Source organism: Nycticebus coucang, chromosome 8 (assembly GCF_027406575.1).
Source record: "Nycticebus coucang isolate mNycCou1 chromosome 8, mNycCou1.pri, whole genome shotgun sequence".
NCBI lineage: Eukaryota > Metazoa > Chordata > Mammalia > Primates > Lorisidae > Nycticebus > Nycticebus coucang.
Genome location: NC_069787.1, coordinates 22,889,117 through 22,916,244, shown reverse-complemented (window position 1 = coordinate 22,916,244; position 27,128 = coordinate 22,889,117). Strand labels below are relative to the sequence as shown.

General features: G+C 37.2%; 1 protein-coding gene across 3 annotated transcripts in view; it reads right to left on the bottom strand.

The window, feature by feature from the left end:
• The window catches only part of CNTN3 (contactin 3), a 373,051-nt gene that overhangs the window by 35,167 nt on the left and 310,756 nt on the right, over positions 1 to 27,128 (bottom strand). For all 3 annotated transcript variants that reach the window (XM_053599702.1, XM_053599704.1, XM_053599703.1), the window contains exons 14-17: positions 3,633 to 3,750; positions 2,710 to 2,868; positions 2,460 to 2,609; positions 804 to 874 (exon numbers count right to left, since the gene is read on the bottom strand). In XM_053599702.1, the coding sequence (XP_053455677.1) occupies positions 804 to 874; positions 2,460 to 2,609; positions 2,710 to 2,868; positions 3,633 to 3,750 (498 nt within the window). The remainder of the gene's footprint in view (positions 1 to 803; positions 875 to 2,459; positions 2,610 to 2,709; positions 2,869 to 3,632; positions 3,751 to 27,128) is intronic.

Here is a 27,128-nt window from a genome sequence, read left to right as displayed (position 1 = left end):
ATCTGATCTCTAATGTTGACATTAGGAAACATAAATGATGATGTGATGATTAAGTACAAAGCAGTAAAACTAAAAAGAAAGGAAGTAAACACCACAATAATTTACTAATTAAAAAACATTTTTTTTTTGAGACAGAATCTCACAGCAACCTCCAACTCCTGATGTCAAACGATCCTCCTGCCTCAGCCTCCCATCCAAGTGCTGGGATTATAGGTGTGAGCCACCTTGACTGGCCAATTAATTAAGCTGACAGCTGTACTGGGGTCATTCAAAAATTTTTAGTGGTGTTCTATTGCAATCTCTTGACATTTCATATTTTTATACACATCTTGAAATAATAGTATAATTCTAGTAATTTCTGACTTAAAATCTAACTGAACTTTTCCTTAATTTAGGATATAAAGCAAGGGCTGAGGGAATGGCTGTCAAAGAAACTGAAACTCAAGCACCTGCCAGAGTAAGTGGCATCACCCACTGGGTGCTGCTGGGCCACTTGGAGAGCTGTGAAGGTAGCTGGAGAGAAAACTGCTCAGACATGACTCTCGTCCCTGTATTTACCAGCCTGATGACCCTGAGAAAATGACATATTCTCTCTGAGACAGTATTTTCATCTGTACAATATTGTAAGGATGAAATGAGGAAAATGCAAGGTAAATGTCAGAACAAGGATTGGCACAGACAAAGCATATAAAATATTGGCTACCAGTGCTCCCATGACCATTGGTACCAGCAGCACCACCTAGGAGGCCATAATGATCAGGGAAATAGCAACGTCCTTACAGGAAAGGTGCCCAAATACTTACATCCCAGGTTATCACTAGTTCAGACCGGCTTCCGCCTCCTCCATTGACTTCAGAAGGAGGCACGTCTGGAACTGTGTGGGTCAGAGAAAAAGAGATGAAACCACATGCACATTTAGTAATACTCATCTGAAAGAAGACTCAATGATGCTTCTTTTTAATATTTAAAATAATTTTATTATTGACACATTATATATCCATATATGTGTGCTTTATGTGTATATATACATCTGGGTATATGTATCTTTGATGAGATCATCAATTCATATTTGCATGAAAATCTAAAAGATTCAAAATTTCTTAAATAGGAAAACATGACCCATTTGGAAGATACTTTTCAAATTTGAAAGTTGTTAAAATAAGGAAAAAGGAAGGCTATGTTAACCAGTGTGATGAAAATATTTCAAATTGCATATAAAACCAGCATGGTTGCATTAATGTACACAGCTATGATTTAATAATAAAAAATAAAAACAAATAAATAAATAAATAATCAAAGAAAAGTGTTTCACCAGGGATGAGGAGAAATCAAGCTAGCACAAACATTTAACTTGTGACTATTTTAAGCAGAGATATAATTCTCAGAACATCAATTTACATAAGAATGACCCAGACTTGAATCCCTGAATCCTGTGAGGAGGTATTCTATATAAAACTCCCGCAGGCATCAGAAAGCTCACTTACATGGAGAACTTTATGATTAATGAACTTCATGACATGAGCAGAAAAGTAAGTTTCAGGAATGTGAGTCTGTTGTGTTCACAGCTGTACTTGCAATATCTAGAAAGTGCTGAGCTGTAATAGACTCCCTAAGTATGTGTTATGTGAACAAGTGACCAGGCAGGCACAATCCCCCTTCGTCACATAGTACCTCGAATAAACATCATGTGAGTCGTCCCGAGTAAAACGCATCATTAAAATTAATGAAACACATTCTAAGAATTCTATTTCAGTTTAGCTTCTAAAAGCTCTAGTCTGAACACCATTTTAGTTAATATTAATATTACATACTTCGAAAAGGAAAGTCTGTGTATCTCCTTAGCTATCTCTGTAATGTGATATACTATGTACAGTTTCTAATTCTGAGTTTTTATGTTAGGAAATTTTTAGATTTACAAAAGGAGTCTAATGGTCTACATTAATATTAAATAGTTACCTCGTGTAGAAATTCTTAACAATGATTCTCTCTTAATTTAACACTTGAGGAGACAAAACACACCTATTCATCAATTGCTTAGGCTCATTCGCTGAGCTTTTGGCAGATTGAGATTCCTAGCTGCAGAACTCCCAAATGTCATTATCCTCCCAATTTGTCAATGCTTGTTATAAATGAAAACAGCACTTCCCCTGTTAATAGGGTAACTATGTCAGATAGTAATTATAACCTTAAGTGACAAAAACATATTCACTCAACATGTGCTAATGATCGTTTACGATGGACTAAACTCTTGGAAATGTCACACGACATCACAATCACTTACACATGTTTCTTTTGACAAATGCCATATGGCCCCTTCTGCCTTAGGAAGGTCAGATAATTGCAACAACGGATGGATTCCGAGGCTGACCCCCTGTTGGCTGGGAGCTCAGAGCCACAGGAAAGGAAATATAGACGCAGGGACATCTAGTAACCCGTTACTCAGTAAACAAAGCACTAACCTGCCTCTTCAGTTCTTACTTTTTCTGAGGGTAAACTGGGTTCTCCACCTCCAATTTTGTTACTGGCTACAACCCGAAATTCGTATTCCACCCATGGGTTTAACTCGACTACAGTAGCTGTGTGTGTTTTCCCATCGATGACCTCAGGCACTACAAAGGAATATTTCAGAGAGGTAAGAGTCTGCATGCTTCAGCACCGACTTGAAATCCATTTATTATGTGCCAAGGACATCTGCCTCTTCCCCTTTACCTGTTGTGACGGTTTGCCAACCCACGGAGAAAGGTGTCCTAGCCTGGATAGAATAGGATATAACTGGGCTATGGTTGTCTGTACCTTCTTTCCAAGAGAGTTGGGCTGTTGTATCTGTAATTTCATCTACCTTCACATTTTCTGGTGGTCCAGGGGAACCTAAGGAAGGCACAGATGCAAACAGTGGGGAACAAAAGAGAAGCGAATGTCACACGACCACTTCGATACCTCCACCTGAGCCCAATTTCAAAAGCACTTAGGAAAAAGGCCATTTACCTTTTAATAAAACTCCCATTTTTAAAATCTTTCTATTATTAGAGCTTAAATCTAGATGTGAGACAGTAATTCCCAAGCCGTACTACTCTCCACCGCAGAGGACACCTGCTCTTTGAGGCCTCTGTTCAGTGGGGCTCCTGCACCTTTCCATAGTAAAGGACATTGGTGTGATGTTTTTCCCTTTCATCCACAGGTGTGCTTCTGTATTTTCTAATTTGTTATCTAGAAGTGCAGCATTCTGGTCATTGTTTAGCCCACTAACAAATCAGTACTCTGGACAGTAGCTCACGTTGGCAAATTTCCTCAGTCTAAATAATCCTGATTCTTTTGGAAGCAGCCACACACAGGCAATATTCTGCTTTTTATCAAACACAATAGTTGAATTAATGACATACCCCAAAGACATCAGCTTGGCAACAGCTGTGGACTGACAATTACAGTGACAGCTATTTGCAGGGCACAATTGAGATTTTTTTATTTCTTTGAATTAGCACCTATCCTTATTATCATGCTTTTTGGATTACATGGGACAGGGGATGTCAAATCAATATTATAACTCGGATGCTCATCTTATCATGGTTTCTCCTCCAGCACTGAATGCTCAGTTAAGATGTGAAGCTAGAAACACAGGAGGCATTAATGTTTACCTCGTACTATGAGGTCAGCGGCAGACGAAACACTGTCCACTCCAGTTTGCACCATACAAACATATTTTCCACTGTGTTTCAGCTGAATGTTTCTGATCATTAAATCACCAGATGAACTCTGTTGGACAAAACAGGTAACGAACACACTGTTATTTTAAAAACACAAAGAACCTTGAAGGCCACGGCCAACGACACCATTGCCAAAAAATCCATATTCAGAGAGAAAACCAAAAATGGTAGAAGGCAGAAGACTGTTACAATATTGAGAATGTATGGAAATAAAAACAAGTTAAAAACCATACAAGACTTGCAGACAAAGATTTCTGTAGACAAATAAACAACAAGCTGTCCCCTGGTTTTAAAAATAAATAAGACCAGAGATTACAGTCTCAGAGTCTATTTACTTCTACCAGGGTGACACTTCTTTTTATATCTGCTGCACAGCACCAGCTCAAGTCTTTTCTCTGGTTCCAACCCCTTTGCAATTATCTGCCTGAGAAGAAGAGGGAAGCTTGTAGGTATCCAGTGTGAGATAAATGTAGCAGGACAAGGAGATTGCCACAGTTGAAACACTTCATTGAACACGCTGGAGCTTAAAAAGCCTAAAGCAGTTTAATTCCTTGGCTAAAGAATTTAGGGATAGTCAGTGTGAACCCCTCAACAAAAAGAAATTAAAACATTTTGAATCTTAAAAATAACAGCTGTCGGTGAAGACATTTGCTGGCATCCCCTACGAACCAGTTCAAAGAGCCGATGCATTTCTAAAAGCTCAACATTAAATGGACTTCATTTAAAAAGAATGTAAAATCATGTTCATAAAATGACTCACTGCAGGCCAGTTTCACATACTAGTAAAAACATGGCTTGAAATAAAGTGATTTGGGAAGCAAAGCCCTTTGAAAATGGTCACCGGTTCATGGCTGACCTGGGTAAAGAGGAAGAGGTAGTTAAATGTTTACCTTATTAATTAAAAGGATAATCATATTCTGGGGTTTTCTAGTATTTGTTTAAAGATGAATTCTACTATCCTGTTTTTAGGTAATTTCTTAAAATATCCTACAGGACAATTTCTTAAATATTTCTTCTCATCCTTAGGATTCTGAATGGGCTATGTATCCTCTGTTGGTTGGATTATATCGCTTTTAGAAGAAATTTCTCGAGTGCTGAAGAGAAGACAGATGTGAAGTGACTGATGGTTGTAATTAAATGATAATCCAAAAACTGTTAAGTGTGCACATTTTCCTCATCAAGTTAAACTTTTTTCTTTCCCTCCCTTCCTCTCTTTCTCCTCAGGGTTATTTAGAAATTTATCCCCAGGACAAAACCTTCCCTGCTTGCTGACCTTTAAAACTCTTCAGGTTTTACGAGCCTCATATACTCACAAGAGGTTGATTATCATTTCTATAGAAATTTCTTATTTTCAGTGAATAACTGTCACTATTAAATGCCATCAAGGCACTGGGTGTTATCCCTCCCAATCTTTATTTGCTTTTGCTTATTTTGAAAGCAGCTGGGTAAAAGAGAACTGCAACTGGGCTTTCTTTGTGCCCCTAGACATCTGGATATGCATTTCAGGCACACTGGCTGACCTTGTTCCTTCAGGGAGTGAGGGAAAGTTTGGTGTTGGGCTCGTGGCTTCTGTGCACTTTTGGCACTGATAGGTGAAACGAGAGAAATAACTTAGCTAGATATAAAAAACATACTGTCTTCCTGGAGAAATGTCATCAGGATCCCCATCAGGGGAAATGTAACTTCTAATTATCCTTTTACACTGCAGAGTAGAAAGATGAAACAATGAACTAAGGCATGTAGACAATGGAAACCAGTGATTTCTTTTTTTTTTTCTTTAGCACCAACATGGAGCTGAGTGTATGAATACATAAATGGAAAGTGAAATTGAACAAAAATTAAGAGGAATCCTCTCCTAAGTATTTGTGTCTCTCAAACTCTCAATAAAATGTACATGTACTTTACTGAGGCTTTCCCTCCCACCCTATCTACTTACTGCCTTTTAACGGAGCACGGTGGAGAAGCACAAGCACATCCAGGAGGATTAGGTTGGAGTTATTTCAGCATAGAGAAGGATCCAACACGTGGCCCTGCTCTCGGGGATGTAAACTCAATTCAGGGTAATAAGGTGGCATATACATGTGAAACAGGTTATGTTTAATAATTTAGAAAGTTTAATGAGGTAAATGCAATCACATAGCACATACCGTGTGTAGAAAAATGCAAAAGAAAAGAGATGAGACACTTTCAAGAGGATGTAAAGCTGGAACTCTTACTGCTGAAGGGAGTGTAGGGTACAATTACTCTGGAAACGGTTTGAAGTGTCACTAAGGCAGAGTAAATGCAAAATCTATAACTCTTCAATTTCATTCCTAAGTATATATACTGTACAGCCTGTGTCTATGTGTCCATCAAAAGACATTGATGAGAATGACCATAGATAATACACATACTCATCATAATAGCTAAAAAATGGAAATGTCACAGTGAAACAAACAAATAGTGGAACATTCATTTAATGAAATACTATTAGGCTATGAAAATGAATAAACCATAACTACATAGATCAACATGGTGGAGTCTCAAAAACATGAAGGCTATAAACCAGATGGAAAAGAGTACATGACAGTAAGCTCTCCTATGGGAAGTCCAGGTTGTGTTACTTTTTGACAGATAGTTAAAGCTGGAATGAGGCTTTATGAGGGCATCTGGGATGAGGTTCATCTTCTATTTATTAATTTCAGTGCTGGTCACTTGAGCATGCTCATTTTCTGAAAATTCATTGGACTATTACCTTATAATATGTAAATTTCATGTTAGAATACAATGGCTATCAAAATGCAATTATGATTGTGTTCAACTATACCTCTAAATGCTCAGGTTTCAATAGGTTCATCGTCAGAAGCAGTCAAATAATGTGACTGTAATTCTATACTCCAATTTCTTTCGCAGGAATAAAACACTTAATAATACTAATTTCACTAAGAGTGTTATTACCATATGCTATGATTTCTCAGAGGATGTAAATGAGTATTCCCCGACATTAAAAAAAAGATAAAAAAGGGAAAATAATCCAAGAAGTCCTATGTTTATGAAGCTAACAGCTGAAAGACAGGCATTATCACATGACTACACAAATCAATGTAAAATTACAATGTTAATGCAAGCTCTAAGTGCACAGAGGAATCTATGCACTTTGAGTTTACTTGTTGACTGATCTTTGAACTTGATTTGCGATATTAGTAGAGGTTATTTAGGAAAAGAGGGTTAGAAAAAAATGGACTACACATAGGCATGTGCACAGGTCAAAGGTGAATGAGAACAGTCTATTTGGGTAACTCAAGGAGACAGTTGATCAGTGGGGTTGGCACGGGGTAAGGGCCATGTGTAGCCACTCCACAAATTGTTAATCTGTTCCCAGGAAAGGAAAAGTTCCCTTTAGGCTTGGCGCTCATAGCTCAGTGGTTAAGCCACCGGCCACCTACACTAAGGCTGTCGGGCTCGAACCCGGTCTGGGGCCTGCCAAAACAACAATGACAACTGCAACAAAAAACTACTGGGTGTTGTGGCGGGCACCTGTAATCCCAGCTACTTGTGAGGCTGAGGCAACAGAATCACTTAAGCCCAACAGTTTGAGGTTGCTGTGAGCTGTGATGTCACAGCACTCTACCGAGGGAAACATAGTAAGACTCTGTCTCAAAAAAATAAATAAATAAATAAATAAAAAAGAAAGAAAGATAAGTTCACTTTAGCTGACTTCAAGTTCATATTTACATCTGAATGAAAGCAAACGTTTTCCTTTTTTGTATTTTTACAGTATCTAAACTTACCTAGAATTACTTTATTATTCAATTGTTTTTTATCTAATCACATAGTTTTCTCCTAGAACAAACAAATCATATTTTCAGAACAAGTTGCAAGTATTAACAGTAAATGGATTTATAAACCAAATCATCTTTGGAAATAAGAGCTAAGGGAAAATCCAGTGTGTGTCAAATGAAAGAGAAGAGGATCTTATTAACTTTTTCCTGGTATTTCTTAGGTGATGACATTAATGGAATTTTTGATATAATTTGAAAACCACTCTGCACTAAAAGAAAAACACTACATGATGGGATAAGCAACGCCAGGTAAAATAAATAAGCAGGCAGATCGTTACTAAATTACAGGTAGGCTGAAAGGACATTGTGATATATACCATATGCCAAAAAAAAAAAATCAAAGGATAAAATAAGCTTTGGAATTAGGGGAACCTCATGAACATTGCAAATGTAGCATGAACTTTCAGTATAAAATATCAGCAAAAACAAATTCCCTAATAAAACCTCTCAATGCAAAAATTGCTGCTAGACTGCTAAGAAGCATAATTTTCCATTTTAAGAAAAAAATACATTTTGAGGACGTTTGGAATCAAGGTTGAATAGACAGTCTACCTCCTTTTATCACTTTTCACAGCCTGTTATTGCAGAGCTTCAATATTAATCATTCATTCCTTCACTGGGTTGCCTTCCAAACCCTGACACAGCATGTAAATCATGTGCAGGTGCCTTGCAAACAGTCGAGCTTGGAGGCTCCTTCTGGAACCTGACTGGTGTTTTTTTCTGTTAAGGTCCCAGAAGGAATTGGTGGTGACGTGACTGGCTGTGGCATTCATGATCAAGCAAATTAACGCTTGCCCCCACAAATGCCAAATAGCTGCTTCAAGATCATCTTCCCTATAAGTGCCCTCTCCTCATCCAAGGAACAGAAAGAACTGGCAGCTGCTGAAACCTGAAAACAAGCACTAATGCTGTAAACAGTTCTAATTTTTCTGACTGATTAACAATTCCAGCTGTCACTTGGTTGTCTGAACAGGTGCTATTTAAGACAGGTAAAATGCAATCTGTTAATATCAAAATTTGCTCAACTTTCCAGGATTCTGAGTCCCAGCATGCTCCATCATGAGTGTTTCAAAAGAGTGACACATTAAAGATCACAAAAACTTGACTGAAGGTACTTCATGCATATTTTACATAGTGTCAAGTGCCCCGGCTGCCTCAAAGGTGTTGACTTTCTTTTTTTTTATTAAAAGTGATTTCTTTTTTTATTGTTGGGGATTCTTTGAGGGTAGGAAGAACCAGGTTACATTGATTGCATTTGTTAGGTAAAGTCCCTTTTATAATTGTAAGAGGTATTGACTTTTTATGTCAATATCAAGTTCATATTAACAAGCAGGGAAATTTTGGGGGGGGCAGTGTGGTGTGTTGGTGGAGTATCTCACTGGGGGTGTCCCTCGAATCTTATCTCAGTGTTTGCCACATTAGGGTGTTTAGAATCACAGCTTCACAATTTTTTTTGCCAAAACCTAGTACCAGATGTTCTATTATTCAAATTCTTTTCAACTGATCAACTTTCTTGAATATAAATTAATATGGAAAATGTAAATGTACACTTTTACACTAAATGAAAATGGGCTCATCGAAACAATAGTTACCTACAAAATTCATGCAGTGAGTAGAAAATAATATAAACAGACACTGCCCAAAATAATGTAAATGAACGATAGCCGGCCATTGTCAAAGTCTCTGAGCCTAAGACTTTGCTTTGTTAATTAAAAAGGGAGACAACAGGTGATGCCAACCCTGACATCATATTTAAGTATTTTCCTTGATTTAACCTAAATGACTGAAATAATAAAACAGCTGTCTCATTCTGTGTTACATTGTTCAATGTTGCCTGATAAGTACACGGGTCTGTTTGAAAAACGCTGTGCTGTTTATTTAATTAATAAAACTATAAATTCACTAGGGGAATCTTAAAAAAAAAATAGCAGAAATTCCTAGGCCATATCCTAAAACAATTAAAAGTCAAAAATAGACTAGATAGAAGGTGATTTTCTAGTGAGTACTTAGGGTCAAAAATAATTAAACCTCCTAGGATTCTACATTCCTCATCTTTACTCCTCCGGAAGGAATAAAAGGCTTAAGATTATTGCTCAGATCTCTCCTAACTCTAAAATTTTGAAATTAATAAATGAATAGATTAATCATAAAATGATGCTATATACTGCTGAAGTCATGAGCTGATAACATCACTACTATACACCTCTTGGGAGGTAGGCAAGAAAACTAGTATTTGTCAAACAGGTAATATGTATCAAGCACAAGGCTTAGCTCTTTGAATGAAATGTCTTGGTATGCTCATCATAATTGTAAAAGCAACAGTCAGTGAAAAAATTCAACATAGTGATAAATTCTTCGACATATATATAGAAATTTACTGTTCATCCACTGGAATCTCTCTAGGATTACTCATGATTGACGTGACAATTCTTGTACCGAATGAAAGTTCTTCAAGTCAAAAGAGCATATCTTGAGAATGATTTACCTGTGGATCAAATCTCTTATTATTATTTTTTACCTTTATCCTTATGTTGGAAGTATAAAGTTACAATAAGAGTAGATTTGTCCCTTGTATAATTATATGACTGGTACTCTGGAGAAAAGGCATCCATTAATATAAAGGAATAAAAAGCCATTGTTTATTGGAAAGTTGATCATGTTGTGCCAAATGTCTTATGTTCACTAACAGTTACAATTACTGTAATGACAAATAATTATCCCAAATGTTGTAAATTAAAAAATGGTCATTTATTCTGATCAGGAATTGTAAGCTGGGCAGGGATCAGTAAGGTCTCATCTCTACAACACATCTCATTAGCAAGGGTGGCTTGACAGTGGGATGGCAAGCTCATTTACTTGACATTTACGTGTTGGCTATTGGTTAAGAATTCTAAAGGGCCTATGGGCTGGGGACCTTGCCTGCTCTTGAGATGGACCTGTCCACAGTCTGCTTGGGCTTCTTCATCCTATGGTGGCTGGATTCTACAAGAAATCACGGCAATGGAACAAGGTAGAAGTGCATGCATTTTTATGAGCTAGCTTTGGAAATCATGTAGCATCACTCCTACAGTTCTTTATCAGTCTGGACAGTCACAGAAGCCTACTAAATTTCAATAGGAGAGGTGCAGATTTCATGACTTGAAGATGGGGAGCATCAAAATCATGGTAAGAAGAGCCTACTGGATAAGGTGTGTTGTTGCAGATGTCTCTGGAAAGCAGTCATCCAGATCCACTCTGCACTTGCCATGCTGCCTCTATCTTAGGCAAGAAAACTTCATGGACCAAAGAAAGAGTCTCCCTTACCCTGCATTGATTTCTTGGATTTCTTTTCATTGGAAGATCTAAGGGAGGGAGGGTAGTGAGTTTGAGATACTAATTCACCAAGATTCACCCTTGAAGGCTGTTTTGAGTTGACTGTGCCAAGAAAGTAAAATAAGAATTTTTTAAAAAGCAAGACCCTGGACTAGATACACTTCTGTTATGTCAGCAGGCTGTGAACGGACCAGAGAGAGAATTGTCAAGGGCTCAGAGAGGATATGCTTATACCCTCTTACAGAAGAGCTGGTTCTAAAGAGATCACACTATTTTTATTACAATTGATGTATTCCAACCATTTTCCTGATAACTTAAAAAATGTGGATTTTTTCATCTCAAAGTCATATTGAGAAAGATAAAGAAGGAAAGAGTAGCTTTAATATTAAATGTGACTATCTATAGATTTTTTTTTCCAGCGAAGAGCGTGTTCTAAAATTTTAAGGTCCATAAGAAAAAAGGTTTATAAAATCAGTGTTTACTATAATAATAATTTAAAAATCTCAACCTACTAAAAATTTCTGACTCTCTAATCTCTGAGTCTAAAATTTTAAGTCACCCAACATGAACCGTTTATTTCCTTATTAATGTTCAGATCAGTTAAATGTTACAATTAAATATTATCCTCTTTGCAAAGCAGAATGATTTTCTTTCTGAAATTGGAGCATGCCATCTAAGCCAGCATAAAAAATTACCAATTTAAAAATGGTCCAGTTTCCCTGACTTCTGCTTTCCAATCAGCATGTAAGGAACTTAGAAGTTGCCATTCCTAACAATAAGTAAAAAAAAGCTGAATAAACTGAAAAATCAACAGGTTTACTTAGATCTGGCAGAGAAATGAGGCCATAGGCAGAACTTCTCTCACCAAATCAGCTGGATACAGAGAATCACAACCTGGGCAGGAAGCTTCCGCAGGAATTAGTGCTGGGGTAGGAAAACCTGTTATTGATTAATGGCTGGAGGCTCGGTGTGGGTTAAACTCTGAGGCTTGAACTTCAGGGACAGGCCATCAGAGGGAGTGCCCACAGCTTTGTTAACTTTACCTCTAGGAGCTCTACTGAGGTAGGTCCTCACACTGAATGCTGGGAAAAAATTCCCTCCTGCTTCTGGTAGGTGGAAGGAAAAAGGTACCATTCTGAAATAAGCCAGAACATTCTGCTCTTAAAATGCTCTGCCCTCCCAAGAAACTAGTTAACTAGAGCCTAATCTGCTAGGGTGTTTTTAACTATGTTTTTATTAAATAATAACTGTATACATTTATGGGGTACAGTGTGATGATTTTATATACAATGTGGAATGCTTAAATCAAACTGATTAACATAATCATCACCTCACTTATTTTTAGTGGTTTAAGCCATTTATAATTTACTCTTAGTTGTTTTGAAATGTACCCTTACCCTGTGCACATTAGGCAAGATCCCACCAAACGCCCTCCCTCCTCCCTCTACTCGCTCCCCCCTCCCCTCCCCCTCTCCTTTCTTCTCCCTCTTCTCCCCTCCTTGCTGGACTATATTTGTTTTTTATCATTTGTATAAATGTGTAAGTGATTATATATTGGTTTTGTAATAGGATTGAGTACAGTGGATACTTTTCTCCCCCATTCTTGAGATACTTCATTAAGAAGAATATGTTCCAACTTCATCTGGGTAAACATAAAAGATGTAAAGTCTCCATCTTTTTATGGCTGAATAGTATTCCGTGGTATACATATACCACTATTTGTTAACCCATTCATGGACTGATGGGCATTTGGGCTGCTTCCACAACTTGGCGATTATGAATTGGGATGTAATAAACATTCTGGTGCAAATGTCTTTGTTGGAAGATGGCCAACTAGAGGGAGCTTTTGCCGGAGGCTCCAGTATCTCTCCCTGTCCAGAGGGAGAGCTACCGGACAGAAGTGGACTCAGTGAAGCTGAGCTCAGAAAGAAGACAGACAAGAGCACATCATCTCTGTTGAGGTAAGCTGCAACTCCAAGGAAGAGGGTCCAAGAAGACAAATTCCAGGGCAAAGCCCATCACCAAGAGGATAAGAGACCCTCCCCCAAGTGGGAGGCCTTGTTGTGGGCTCTCTGCAAGTGAAAGAGGAGGATCCTGTTTGACCTCCTAATTTACCTCCCCCCTCCCCAGGAGAAACTGCTAAACCCTGGTCCACCAGCTAGGTTTTTGTTAAGAGCTTAACCTATCTGACGAAAGGGCAATATCCAACTCCAGGCCCCTTCAGCCATCCTGTCCCACCTAAGGGTGAAAAATGATTGAGAAGTACTTGGAGAAAGTTCACAGCACAGGGGCACAGGCTTACCAGACGACTGAGACCTGCTACTGTTAGGACTTCAGAGAGAACTCTGCCCCTCCCCCTACACCTTTCCATTACATTACTAAAGGCTACTTACTGCATTCTCTTTCACCCAGTACATCATATCTGCTTAAGAGACTAAGCAAGCATTCATCTCTTAATTAGCATCTGTAGTAAGAGACTCAGCAAGCATCAAAACCAGAGTCAGACATGGCTAGATGCTGGAATTAGAAGACTAGAAATTTTAAAAACCTATCATTAATATGCTAAGGAGTTTGGAAAAATAACATGCAAGAACAGAAAGATAATATGAGCAGAGAAATGGACATCCTAAAGACATCAAAAGAAATGTGAAAGAACAGAAACACTGTTAACAGATAGGAAAATGCCTTTGATGGGCTTATTAAGACGTGTATGACTAAGAAAAGTAAATCTCTGAGTTCCAGGATGTGAAAAGAAAACAGCATCTTACCAAATGAAAAGCAAATAGAAGAAAAGACTGGGGGAAAAAATACCCCAGAACCACAGGACAAGTACAGAAGTGTAATATACGCATAATGGAAATTCCAGACAGAGAAGAAATAGGGATGTGAACATAAGCAACATGTGAAGTAATATTGGCTGAGAGTTTTACTCTACTTAATATCTGACCCTAATCACAGATCCAGGAGGACAGAGAACATCCAACAGGATGCATGCCATAAAACAAACAAAAGAACACAAACAAACATCTTGGCATGTCACCTTGAAACTCCAGAAAATGAAATATAAAGAAAAAAAAATCTTTTGAGAAGCCAGAAGTAAAAAAAACACTTTATCCACTAGGGGCAAAAATAAGAATTACACCTGACTTCTGTTCAGAATCACCCAAGCGTGAGGAAGAGAATGGAGTAAAGTCTTTTGATGCTCTGCTGTTAGGTACATCTATATTAAGAACTGTTATGTCCTCTTGGAGTACTGACCATCTGATATACTGCTCTTTGACCCTGAAAACTTTCCTTGGTCTTAAGTCTTCTCTGTCTGAAATTAACATAAAGATGCCTGTTTCCTTTGATTCATGCAGTCATGGTATGTCTTTCGCTATCTCTTTACTTTTAATCTATAGGTGTCTTTATACATAAATATGGGTCGTTGTAGATAACATACAGTTGGGTCTTATTTTTTGATACAACATGAGTATCTCTGTCCTTTAATTGATGCATTTAGATCACTGATCTTCACAGTCATAATTTATATAATTGGATCAATTACTCAGAAATGGATGAGAATGGCCAGGCGTGGTGGCTCACGCTTGTAATCCTAGCACTCTGGGAGACCAGGGTGGGTGGATTGCTTGAGTTCAGGAGTTTAAAACCTGAAGAGGGTTGCTCAAGAGGGTTGCTCAGGCTAGTTTTTAAGAAAACCTTATCTCTACTAAGAAATAGAAAAACTAGATAGGTAGTGGTCAGCTGTAGTCCCAGCTACCTGGGAGGCTGAGGCAAGGTGATTGCTCAAGCTGAAGTGTTTGAGGTAGCTGTGAACTGCAATGACACCATGGCACTCTACCCAGGGTGACAGAGTAAGACTCTGTATCAAAAAAGAAAAAGCAGAAAAAAGGAAAATCTATCAGAAATGAACAGGAAAAACTCCCAACCAACCTAGAATTCTGTACCTTGTGAAATTATCCTCCAAAAGTGAAGAAGAAATGACCTTCTCAGACAAACAATAATTGAGGCAATTTTTTTGTCACTAGCCCTGCATTTCTGAGAATGTTAAAAGAAGTTCTTCAGAGAGAAGGAAAATGATATGGGTCATAAAACTTGAATTTACATAAAGAAATGCTGAGCATTCCAGAATAAATGAGTACAGATAAAATAAGAACTTTTATTTTCCTCTTTAATTGAGCAGATAATATTTTGCTCAAAATAACTGCAGAATATATATTCAATTATGCATGCATATATATTGTATATATGAGTATGCATCTACATCTATATTTATATGAATACAGACACATAGGGTGCATATGCTTATATATGCTCATATACAAGTGAAATGAAAGACAACAATGATTCAATGGACAGAAGGGAGTAATTAGGAATATTTTGTTATCAAAAAGTATCTGTACTACCTGCAAAGTGAACTTGAAAGCAAGCTAGAAGTGCTTTGGAAATAAACTTGGATTAATTATATATGTATATTGCAAACCCGAGGGCAACATCTAATAAAAGTTAAAAAAGAAGGATAATTGATAATATGTCTTCATCTGTCCAGGCTGTGAAAATGGAATACAATAAAATTAGTAGCTTTCTCACAGTCATGGAGGCACATTTAGTGTGTGGTCAGTTCCTGCTTTTTTATCTATAGACAGTGCCTGCTCATCAGATCCTCAGATGGTGAAAGGGGCAGGCAGTGTCTCTTGGGCTTCTTTTATGGGAGCTAATCCTATGCATGAGGTGTCTGACCCCATGACCTAATCATCTCCCAAAGTTCCCACCATCTAACCTTATTACCTTGGGAGGGAGCACTAATCCTGTGCATGAGGTGTCTGACCCCATGACCTAATCATCTCCCAAAGTTCCCACCATCTAACCTTATTACCTTGGGAGGGAGCACTAATCCTGTGCATGAGGTGTCTGACCCCATGACCTAATCATCTCCCAAAGTCCCACCATCTAACCTTATTACCTTGGGAGGGAGCACTAATCCTGTGCATGAGGTGTCTGACCCCATGACCTAAACATCTCCCAAAGTCCCACCATCTAACCTTATTACCTTGGGAGGGAGCACTAATCCTGTGCATGAGGTGTCTGACCCCATGACCTAATCTTCTCCCAAAGTCCCACCATCTAACCTTATTACCTTGGGAGGCAGGATCTCAACATAAACATTCTGAGGGGCACAAACATTTAGACCACAGCAATATGCTAAGAAATGAAAGAAAATGGAATCACATAAAGTGCTCAATTAAGTCAAGAAAAGTTTGGAAGACAAAACAGGAACAAAGAACAAGAGTAAAAAATAGAAAACAGTAAAAACTGTGGTAGAAATTCACCCAACTCTATCAATTATGACTTTGAACATCATGGTTGGAACACTTCGCTTCAAACACCTCACCTCTATATCATTGAAAAGAGATAGAACATATTAAAAAAAAAACAAACAAAAAAACATATGTTGTCTAAAAACCCACAAAAGACATATACATATTAAAATTAAAGGAATGGTGAAAGATATACCATGACTGCATTAATCAAAAGAAAGCAGGCATCTTTATATTAGTTTCAGACAGAGAAGACTTCTCTCCCAGGGAAGTTATCAGGGTTGAAGAGGAGCAGGACATATGATGGAGTAGTCAATAGTCCAAGAAATGTAACAATCCTTAAACTGGATATGCCCAACGAAAGAGCACAACTTACGTAGGGCAACAACAGCTAGAACTCTATCAAAAATGGACAGACATAAAGGCACAGATTCAGCGAAGACAAAGTTCACTTCAACAACACATGGATCAACTGCATATAATGAACATCTATAGACAATTTTATTCAACAATAAGAGGTTACACACTTTTCTCAAACTCACATGGAACATTCACCAAGAAAGACCACATTCAGGGCAGTAAAATATACATTAACATATTTCAAAGTATAGAAATTATACCACATCTGCTCCCAGACCATAACAGAATTAAAGTAAAAATCAAAAACAGAAAGATACCTGGCAAGTATCCAAATATTTGGAGATTAAACGACTGCTAAATAACATATAGTTCAAAGAAGTCTCCAGGGAAATAAAGGAACATTTTGAACTAAACATGAAAACACAACTTATAAATATTTGTAGAATGTAGTTAAAGCTGTGCTCAGGGGGACATTTATGGCAGGGAGTACATATAGTAGAAAAGAATGAAAATCCAAAATCAGTAATCTAAACTTCCACTTTAGTAAATGAGAAAAAGAAGAACAAATTAGATCCAACATACAGGAAATTAAGAAAAAGTACTAGAGTAAAAATCAATAAAATTAAAAACAGAAAATCAAGAAAAGCTGGTTCTCTGAAAAGAAAAAACATCAGTAGGCCTCTCAGCAGGCAAAGTACAAACAAAAGAGAGAAGACACAAATTACAAATAACAGAAATTAGAAGGGACATCACTACAGAGTCTATAAATATAAAAAGGATAATAAAAAATCTTATGAACAACTCTATGTCCATAAATTTGAGATTCAGATGAATTGGATCAATTCCTTGAAAGATACAATCTGCCAAAAGTTACACAAGAAGAAACTAATAATCTGAATAGTCATATCTATCAAAGAAATTCAATCAATAATTAATTGATTCAGGTGGGTTCAATGGTGAAGTCTACCAAACACTTAAGGAACAAACTATACAAATTCTCTGCAAAATCTTCCAGAAGACAGAAGCAGAGAGAATAATTCCCAACTCATTCTATGAGGCCAGCATCAACTTAATACCAAAACAAAGGTATTACAAGAAAAGCAAACTATATACCAGTAGCTCTTATGAATTTAGTTGCAAAGTCACTGAAAAAAATATTAGCAAATCAAATATACATGATGACCAAGTGTGATTTATTTCAGCTTGAAAAGGCTAGTTCAATATTTGAAAATCAATTAATGTAATCAATTAAATGAACAGGACAAAGAAGAAAAATCACATGATTTAATCAATAGAGGCAGAAAAAGGATTTGACAAAATCCAACATCTATTTGTGATTAAAAAACAAAAAACAAAAACAAAAACAAACAAACAAAAAACCAAACTCAGCAAACAAGAAATAGAGGGGAACTTTCTTGATAAAGAACATCCACCACAAAACCTGAAAGGTACATTTTACTTAAAGAGAAACCTGAAGATTTCCTGCTAATATCAGAAACATGAGAAGGATGACCCTCTCACCGTTGTTTTACAGCATCATAGTGGAGGTCCTAGCTAATGTAATATGACAAGGAAAAGAAATAAAGCATGGAGCTTGAGAAGGAAGTAATAAAACTGTCTTTGTTAACAAATGATATGATTGCCTAGGAAGAAAACTTGAAAGAATGGACAAAAAAAATTCTGGAACTAATAAAGGATACAAAATTAACAAGGAAAAACCAATCACTTTCCAGCATGAATGCTCAAGTAGAATTTTAAATGAAAAACACTTTGTCATTTACATGAGCACCCTAACAAATCTAACAAAATATGAATGAGTCCTGCATCAGGAAAATACCAGCACTGATGAAAGAAATTAAAGAAGAGCGTAATAAATAGAAAGACCATCTATGTCCACAAAAAGGAAGGCTTAATATTGTCAAGATGCCAGTTCTTCCCAAATGCACCTACAGATTCAACACAAGCCCATCAAAATCCTAGGAAGTTATTTTGTGGAAATTCATAAGGTGATCCTTAACTTCATATGAAAAAGTAAAAGAACCAGCATAGCCAATTCAGTGTTGAGAGAGAAGAACAAAGTTGAAAGAGGACACCGTCCAACTTCAAAATGTGCGATAAAGCTATGGTAATCAAGGCAGTGTGTGTTGTTATATTATTACACAGGCAGACCAATGGAATCCAATATAGAGCCCAGAAACAGACACACATAAATACAGGCAAGGGACATTCAACAAACGAGCAAAGAAACACATCACAACAAAGAAAGCCTTCTGAACAAAGTTTGGAACAATTAGATAGATGCATGTCAGAAAACGAATCTAGACACGGACCTTACACCCTCACAACCAACCCAGACTGGATTGTAGACTAGATGTTAAACACAAAATCGCAAAATTGCTAAAAGTAATACTGTAGAAAACCTAGGTGATCTTGGATATGGCAATGGCAATGGCTTTTATACATAACACCAAACACATTATCCATGAATTAAACTATTGACAAGCTGGATTTCTTTAAAATTAATGACATTGTGAAGGACACTCTCAGGAGAATGAGAAGACAAGACACAGACTAGGAGAAAAATTTGTAAAAGGCACACCCAATGAAGGGCTGCAAAATAAAATATACCCCCACATCCTTTGAAAATGCCACAATAAAAATGAATAACAAAAAATGGGCAAAAGGTGTGAACCAACACCTTACAAAAGAATATATACAGATGCTAAGTAAGTATATGAACGTATGTTCAACTTTTTATGTCAGTAGATAATTGCAAATTAAAACAACGTTGACATAACACTGTACACACCTCTAAAAATCCCGGTACAGAGACTTTTTAGGGCAATGAAACTACTCTGAATACTGTAATGCCATATTTTATAAATGTGAACTCTAATGTAAACTATGGACTTGGAGTAATAATGTGTCAATGTAGGTTCACAGATTGTAACAAATGTATCATCCTGGTATGGGGTGTTGCTAGTGGGGGGGGGAGGGGAGGAGCAGGGCGCCTGTAATCCTATCATCCTGGGAGGTCAAGGTGGGTGGATTGCTTGAGCTCAAGGGTTTGAGACCAGCCTGAGCAAAAGCAAGACCCTGTCTCTACTAAAAATAGAAAAAGCTAGCTGGGCATCATGGCAGGTTCCTATAGTCCCAGCTACCAAGGAGGGTGAGGCAAGAGGATCTCTTAAGCCCAAAAGTTTGAGGTTGCTGTGAGCTTTACATTCTATCCAGAGCATCAGAGTGAGATGCTGTCTCAAAATAAAAAGAGAGAGAGAGAGAGAGAGAGAGAGAGAGAGAATGTGTATGTGTCAGTGAGGAAATGGAGATATATTGGGATTTTCTATTCTTTCTGTTCAATTTTGTTAGGAACGTTAAATGGCTGTAAAAAACAAAATCTTCTCAAAAGACAATATACTGTTTCCATTTGTATGAAATGTCCAGAATATACAAATATTGAGAGACGAAAAGTAGATTAATGGTTGCCTAGGGCTAGAGGTGAGGGGTGAGGATTTGGAAGGTTATGGTTAAAGGAAGTGAGATTTCATTTTCAACTACTGAAAATATTCTAAAATTGATTGACGTGATGGGAGCACAGCTCTGTGAATATACTAAAAGCCATTTTACTTGTATAATGAATGAACTGTATGGTATGTGAATTATACTTCAATTAAGGCATTAATAAGTCTAAGCCAACATGAGCAAAGACAAGAGCTATGATCAGCAGATACCATTTCTTCCTCACTTGGTATGATTTGTTTGTTTACTGGATTACTGAATTATCATATTGTTGGATTTACCACTATTTTTTACTTTGGTCCTCTTTTGCAAGATGTACTTCTGGACTATAAATTCCATCTCCCTTTGCCAAACTTAGCCAAACCAAAATTATAAACTAAACTACAGCTCTTTCCATCAGTTAGCATTAGACTCCAGAGATAAGATTTTTTTAATTTGCAAATTACAGAGGCAAGTTTGGGGAGTCAGAAGGAATTATAAGCACTATGAAATAAATTATTACTGACTTAGGACTCTCAGAGGTTTAAAAAAAAATCACTATATAACTATAGTTGCATTTTTGTATGTTGGTATACAAAACTGACAATTAAGTTCATGAACTTGCCACCATGTGCTTACTTTGGCAGCAATGTACAAGCAACTCAGAAAGGTTTCATAACCTTGGTATATCGATCAATGTTTCACCTGTTTGTGTGGACATGTGACAGTGTCTTGTTGAGTTGTGTTCATTACTGTTGCCATTTTTGCGGCCATCATGATAATGTCAGAGCTTGAATTAGAGAAACAAATATTAGTATGTTTCTTGTTAAACTTGGCAAGAATTGAAGTGAAATCAGGACATATTAGTCCAAGTTTATGGGGATAGATAATTTCATGAAGAAAATGGCAGTGTACAAATAGATTAAATGTTTTTCTGGGGGGAGAAAAAGCATCATTGATGAAGAGAGGTAGGGAAGCCAGTAATGAGCAGAAGAGATGAAAATACTGTAAAAATTCATCTAAATGTGCATGGCTGTGAGAAGCATAACAGACCAAATAAACATTGATAAAGAAACAGGAAACTCTCAACTAAAAATCTTGGCCAACTCATGGCTCTTGCATCATGACAATGCACCACCTCACCTCACACATCACTATCTCTGGAGAGGTTTTAGCCAATAAACAAATAACTATATTGGAACACCCTCCCTCCTACTCCACTGATCTGTCCCCAGTGGCTGTTTTCTTTACCCAAAGATAAAGGAAAATTGAAAGGAAGAAATTTTGAAGATATCTAGGACATTAAGTATATGACAACTCTGATGGCCATTCCAGAAAAAAAAGTCCCAAAATTGCTTTGAGAGGTGGACTAGGAGGTGGCATCAGTGCTTAACTTCCTAAAGGGAGTACTTTAAAGGTGACCACAGTAATATTCAACAATGAAGTATGATTCATTGAACTTAATTGATGATTTAGTTCTAAGATGATTTCATGAACTTGTCAGACCTCATGTATACAAACATATACACATGTATGCAAACATATACACTAATATCTCTTTGGTGGGTAGCTTGTGTTTTTCAGCTGGTGAAAGATAGGGATATGTCCAATAGTGGAATCATAGGATGTCCTTAAGTCAATAATGAATGACCCATGTCCCCTTGCCAGGACAAAAGGGCAATTTTCAATAATTGCCAAGAGATTTCATTTTATTGAAGTTTTGTGGGTAAACAAACAACACGAGATATGCAGCAAAATCTCCCTGAAATTTTCTTTAAATATCTGTATTTCTTCCAAAATCATATCCTCTCCAACATCCCACAATATTCTTCTGAAACCCTCTGGGTACATTTGTTCTAAAATCTTTTCCAATCTCATGCTTGTATATTCCACACTCTGAGAAAAAGAATACAGATCTGTTTGCGTGGTAATGAAAATTTTATTTTATGAATGCTGTAATAGACAAAATTAGCAAAAAAATGATGTCATACCTATTAGAAGATATTTCTAGTGAATCAAAGACATAATGAATACTTTGAAAACCTGCAAATCTATAAAACAAATCTGTAGAACAAAAGTCCTACATTCCAAAAGAAGAAATAAGCAAAGGATCTGAATTGCATTTTGTATAAAGTGAAGGCTATATTGTGAGATAGGAAATGACTAGTCTATACTCAAATTATGTGTGTAAGCAAAAGATTTCCTGGTGTGCCCTCAAAAGAACTCAACAGACACATGAAAGAGGTGAGAAAAAAATCTGACATATGCATTTACTCACTACATATATGTATTGAAATATCACTATACCCTACACATTTGTACAATTATTACATGTCAGTTAATAAAATAAAAATCAAATTAAAAAAGAAAAATCTGATATGTGCAAATGTAAACTGGATTAGTGTCTTTTAGCCAAAAAAAGAAAAAAAAAAGTCATATCTAGCTGATGGTTGTCTTGAAGCATTTAAAGTCATTCTCTAGTGGCCTTTCCTCTCAATATTTGCTTTTATTTGATGATGAGTCTTCAAGCTTTTGTACATATTGTTATCAATAACCATTTAATCGTTATTACTGACTGATAAGGACTCTGGCTGTCTTCTTCTCCAGAGAATTGCCTCAGCCAAACAGCACTCCTTTTGGGGTTCAAGATTCTCAAGTTTGGAACTGAGAAAGTGAGTGTTTGTGGACAGTGTAGGATCAGGAGAGATGGGATATAAAACGAATGAGGGCACATTTGTTAATGTGGAGACATTGTCTCATAACAGTGAGTTAAATATCTAAGTCAGTGCCTTGGCTGAGGGTTCCAATAAGCTACTAAGATAGCTCCTGGCAGCTTGAAAAAAGTGATGGCTTACATTAAATGCCAGATCTGCCATGGCAAAATAGCAGAGGAAAGAATCAAAAGATTCAGAGAAGTGAGCATGCTAGAATGGGTTTACTGTAAAGACAGGAAAACCATCTAGGGAACCATGTTCAAGTTCAGACACTTCTGACCTCTCATCTTAAAGGAAGTAAGTTCAGAAAGTAGTCTCAGTCAGTACAACACTCCCAATTCCCTCTTGATCTTATCTTGTTCCCAAGAGTGATATGAGATGAAGATGGGGGAATGGATGGGAAGAGCTGTCCAATCCCAGGGCCTTCCTCTGGTCCTCAAAGGCCTCCACTGAGAGACAGTTTCACTTAGCCCAGTCTTCAGGCTTTCAGAATATTGTCTCTGACACAGTTTAGCACAGTTTATTCACAATCACCTTAAAATGGCTACTAAAGTTCTCCTCTGTTTTCTAACTATGTATCTGTGTTATACCAAATTTTCTTCATATACTTCAACTGAAACAAAATATTGCACAAGAGTGAATGCAGAAGTAGATATGAAAATTCAGCTGTCTACTATCAAGCCAAGCATTAAAGATCTTTGTAAAACTGTAAAAAAAAAAAAAAAAAGTCATTCTCTACTGCTAGACTAAAAAAAAAAATTCACATTTTATTATAATAATCCAAAAAACTGGTTGTTTTGTGAATTTCTCTAGCTAGAAATAAAAAGGTAATTGTTTTCTTCCTCTTTTCTGTAGAGGTAATCTTGCATTTCGTAAGAATCAGCATTAGCCTTGAATTTTCTTAATTTTGAGGAGAAAGTTATAATTCTAAATCTTTCCTTAGCGCCAAATTACTGATAATCAAATGAAGAGATTTTCAATCTCACTAATCTGAGAAATGAGAAGTTGGAGATAACGAGATACTGCTTCTCAACCATCTGATGCCCACGTTTATGTGTTTGTTACTGGTACATTCTCGTAATGATCCTTTCAAGTCAGCTGATGCTTTGAATTTGGATGAGGTTCAAAATGTATAAGATAGTCCAAGGGGGAGCTGTTTAAAAAGTCAAAGCATCACCAGAAGTTGTTTGGGGGTGAGTGCTTCTCTTCACCTATCTTTCACACTGCTATGTACTGTAAAAGAACTGCTGTTCGCAAATGTTTAGTCCTCGTGCTCAAATAAGTCTATGTAACAAATGAAGTCAAAGCGACCACTTGCATTATCACACACAAAGGATCGATTTCAATGACGTTCTTTTCCACCAACAGACCTGAAAAACACAAGTCTCAAGCTCACCAGCAGCTGTGAGACCTTGGCTTGTGGGAATTAAATCACACTGAAGTGAGCCAGCTGAGTGACAGGCTGGTTGTCACTGCTAAAGCTCTTACTGCTTCCTGTGACTTTTATCTGCACATGTTCTAATTCATCACAGATCGAATTCCACAAAGTGTTTGTAAAGCTGTATAGCTCAGTTTGAGACCTTCATAGTTTTGAAAGTACCTGTACCATATTGGGTCTATCAAAATGAGTACATTTAAACACTCTTACCGTAGAGAAGTCAAAATCATCCCTCGAGTTCCCTAAGATCATACTTAAATTGTCAGGCTTTAAGTCTTATTTATTTATTTTTGAGACAGAGTCTCACTTTGTCACCCTGGGTAGAGTGCTGTATGGCATCACAGCTCACAGCAACTTCAAATTTTTGGAATCAAGAGATTTTCTTGCCTTAGACTCCTCAGTGGCTGGAACTATAGGCACCTGTCACAATGCCTGGCTATGTTTTAGAGACAGGGTCATGCTCTTGCTCAGGCTGGTTTTGAACTTGTGTAATCCATCCACTTTGGCCTCCCAGAGAGCTAGGATTACATTATTATCATCATCATTATTTGGAGACAGAGTCTTACTCAGTTGCCTTGGGGTTGAGTGCTGTGGAGTCATAGCTCAAAACAACCTCAAACTCTTGGGCTCAAGCAATCTTCTTACCTCAGCTCCCTGAATAGTTGGGACTAAGGTTTTAGGTACTAGTCAACAATGTTCTTTTGTTTCTCTTAACTTTTGGACTATTACCTTTCCTTTTTTCTATCAATGGAAGCTAAGGTTTATTTAAATGTAAGGAAAGGAAGATATTATACTGGGGTAAAAAATGTCTCTTTTATTCTTTTTTTTTTTTTTGCTAAGGGCATGGGATAAATTCTGTCATATGGGTGGGCCTTTGTCTCTTCCTATAATTGTGCATATGGGAAATAATGGGGTATACATGTAAGCATGTACCTACACGCACACAATGATGTATGAATATATCTAGAAAGAGACAAAAAGGAGAAAAAATAGTGTTTTATAGAAAGATATTGCCTGGTGGGAGAGAACATGGCAAACACAGTCATATGCCACATGACGACTTTTCGGTCAACAATAGAAAGTATATAGCATTGGTCCCCTCAGATTATAAAGGAGCTGAAAAGTTCCTATCACCTACTGAGTATCCATTGTAGTGTTGTAGTACAATGCATTACTGACACGTTTTAGATCAGTGGTTCTCAACCTTCCTAATGTTGCGACCCTTTAATATAGTTCCTCATGTTGTTGTGACCCCCAGCCATAAAATTATTTTCATTGCTAGTAGTAATAACCCCCAGCCATAAAATTATTTTCATTACTAGTAGTAACATGAGGAACTGTATTAAAGGGTCACAGCATTTGGAAGGTTGAGAACCACTGTTTTAGATGATGCTGGTGTAAAAAAACCTACAGTCTTGCCAGCCATATAAAAGTACAGTATACAGTACTTGATAATGATGATATGTGACTATGTCAGTGGTTTACATATGTGCTACATTATGTTTTTTATCATAATTTTACAGTGTATTCTTTTTACTTATTAAAAAAAGTCACCTGTAAAGCAGCCCCGCTCCCGTGCTTCAGGATGTATTCTAGAAGATGCTGTTATCCCAGGAGATGACAACTCCACACATGTTATTGCCCCGTCTTGCCCAAAGGCGAGACATGGAGGTGGTGGAAGAGAGTGACACTGGTGACCCTGACCCTGTGTAGGCCTGGGCTAACGTGTGTGTTTGTGTCTTAGTTTTTTGGCAAGGAAGTTTATAAAGTGAAAAAAAAAAAAATTAAAAATAGAAAAAAGCTTACAGAATAAAGACATAAAGAAAAAGCTATACAATGTTTTTAGGTAAGTGTTACTGTAAGAGGCAAAAATTAAAAAAATTACAAACTTTATAAATTAATCTAAGTTTACTTTATTATTGAAGAAATAATATATTTTTATAAATTCATTGTCTGTCAGCCCAAGCTTACAAGGTTTATAAAGTGTCCCACGGGGCACAGTAATGTCGCCGGCCCTCGCGCTCTCTAACTACTCCTTCACTGACCCACCCAGAGCAACTTCCAGTCCTGTCAGATCCATCAACAGGAAGTGCCCTATACAGGTGTACTATTTTTAACATTTTATACCACATTTTTATTGTATTTTCTCTACGTTTAGGTCTGTTTAGATGCACACACACTTACCACTGTGTTACAAATGCCCATAGTATGCAGTACAGTCACATGGTGCACGTATGGGTTTGCAGTCTGGAAGCCATAGACCAGTGGTTTTCAACCTTTTTTATCTCATGGCACACCTGATTCTATGGTTAAACTTCCAAGGCACACTTAAATTACATTGATCAAAAAAAAAAAAAAAAAAAGTGAAAAAAAGAATATGCTGTACTGTGCTTTGAATGTCTTTTTAAAATAATTTAATTAGTGATCTTTAAATTTTTTCCACAGCACACCTAAGACCCTCTCACAGCACACGGGTGTGCCACGGCACCATGGTTGAAAATGACTGGCATAGACTAGGCCACACAGCCTGGGAGTGCAGTAGACCCTGCCACGTAAGCTTGTGTAAGGACATTCTATGATGTTCTCATGAACAAGGCCATTGCTTAACGGTGTGTGTGTCAGAACGCATCCCTCCTATCTAGTGACACATGACTGTACCAAAAGCTGTTGTGAAAAGAGATCAGCAAACTAAAAAGAGTTTAGTGGCTTACCTACACCACCGACACCCCCCAGTAAGCAGTAACACCCAGAACGTGTGTATGTCTGAACACTAATCCTCCACTTCTCTGATCACACTACTCTAGGCCTATCACTGGGCTTTTCCTGGCAAACAGGGACTTCAGAGGAAGTCTCGCCTGCTGATTTAATTATGTGACTTTGATTTGTCCCATAGGCACAGAAAGACTGATGCACATCTCGGGACTCCTCCTCTCCTTTGTAATATGATTTATTTTAGACATTTTGTC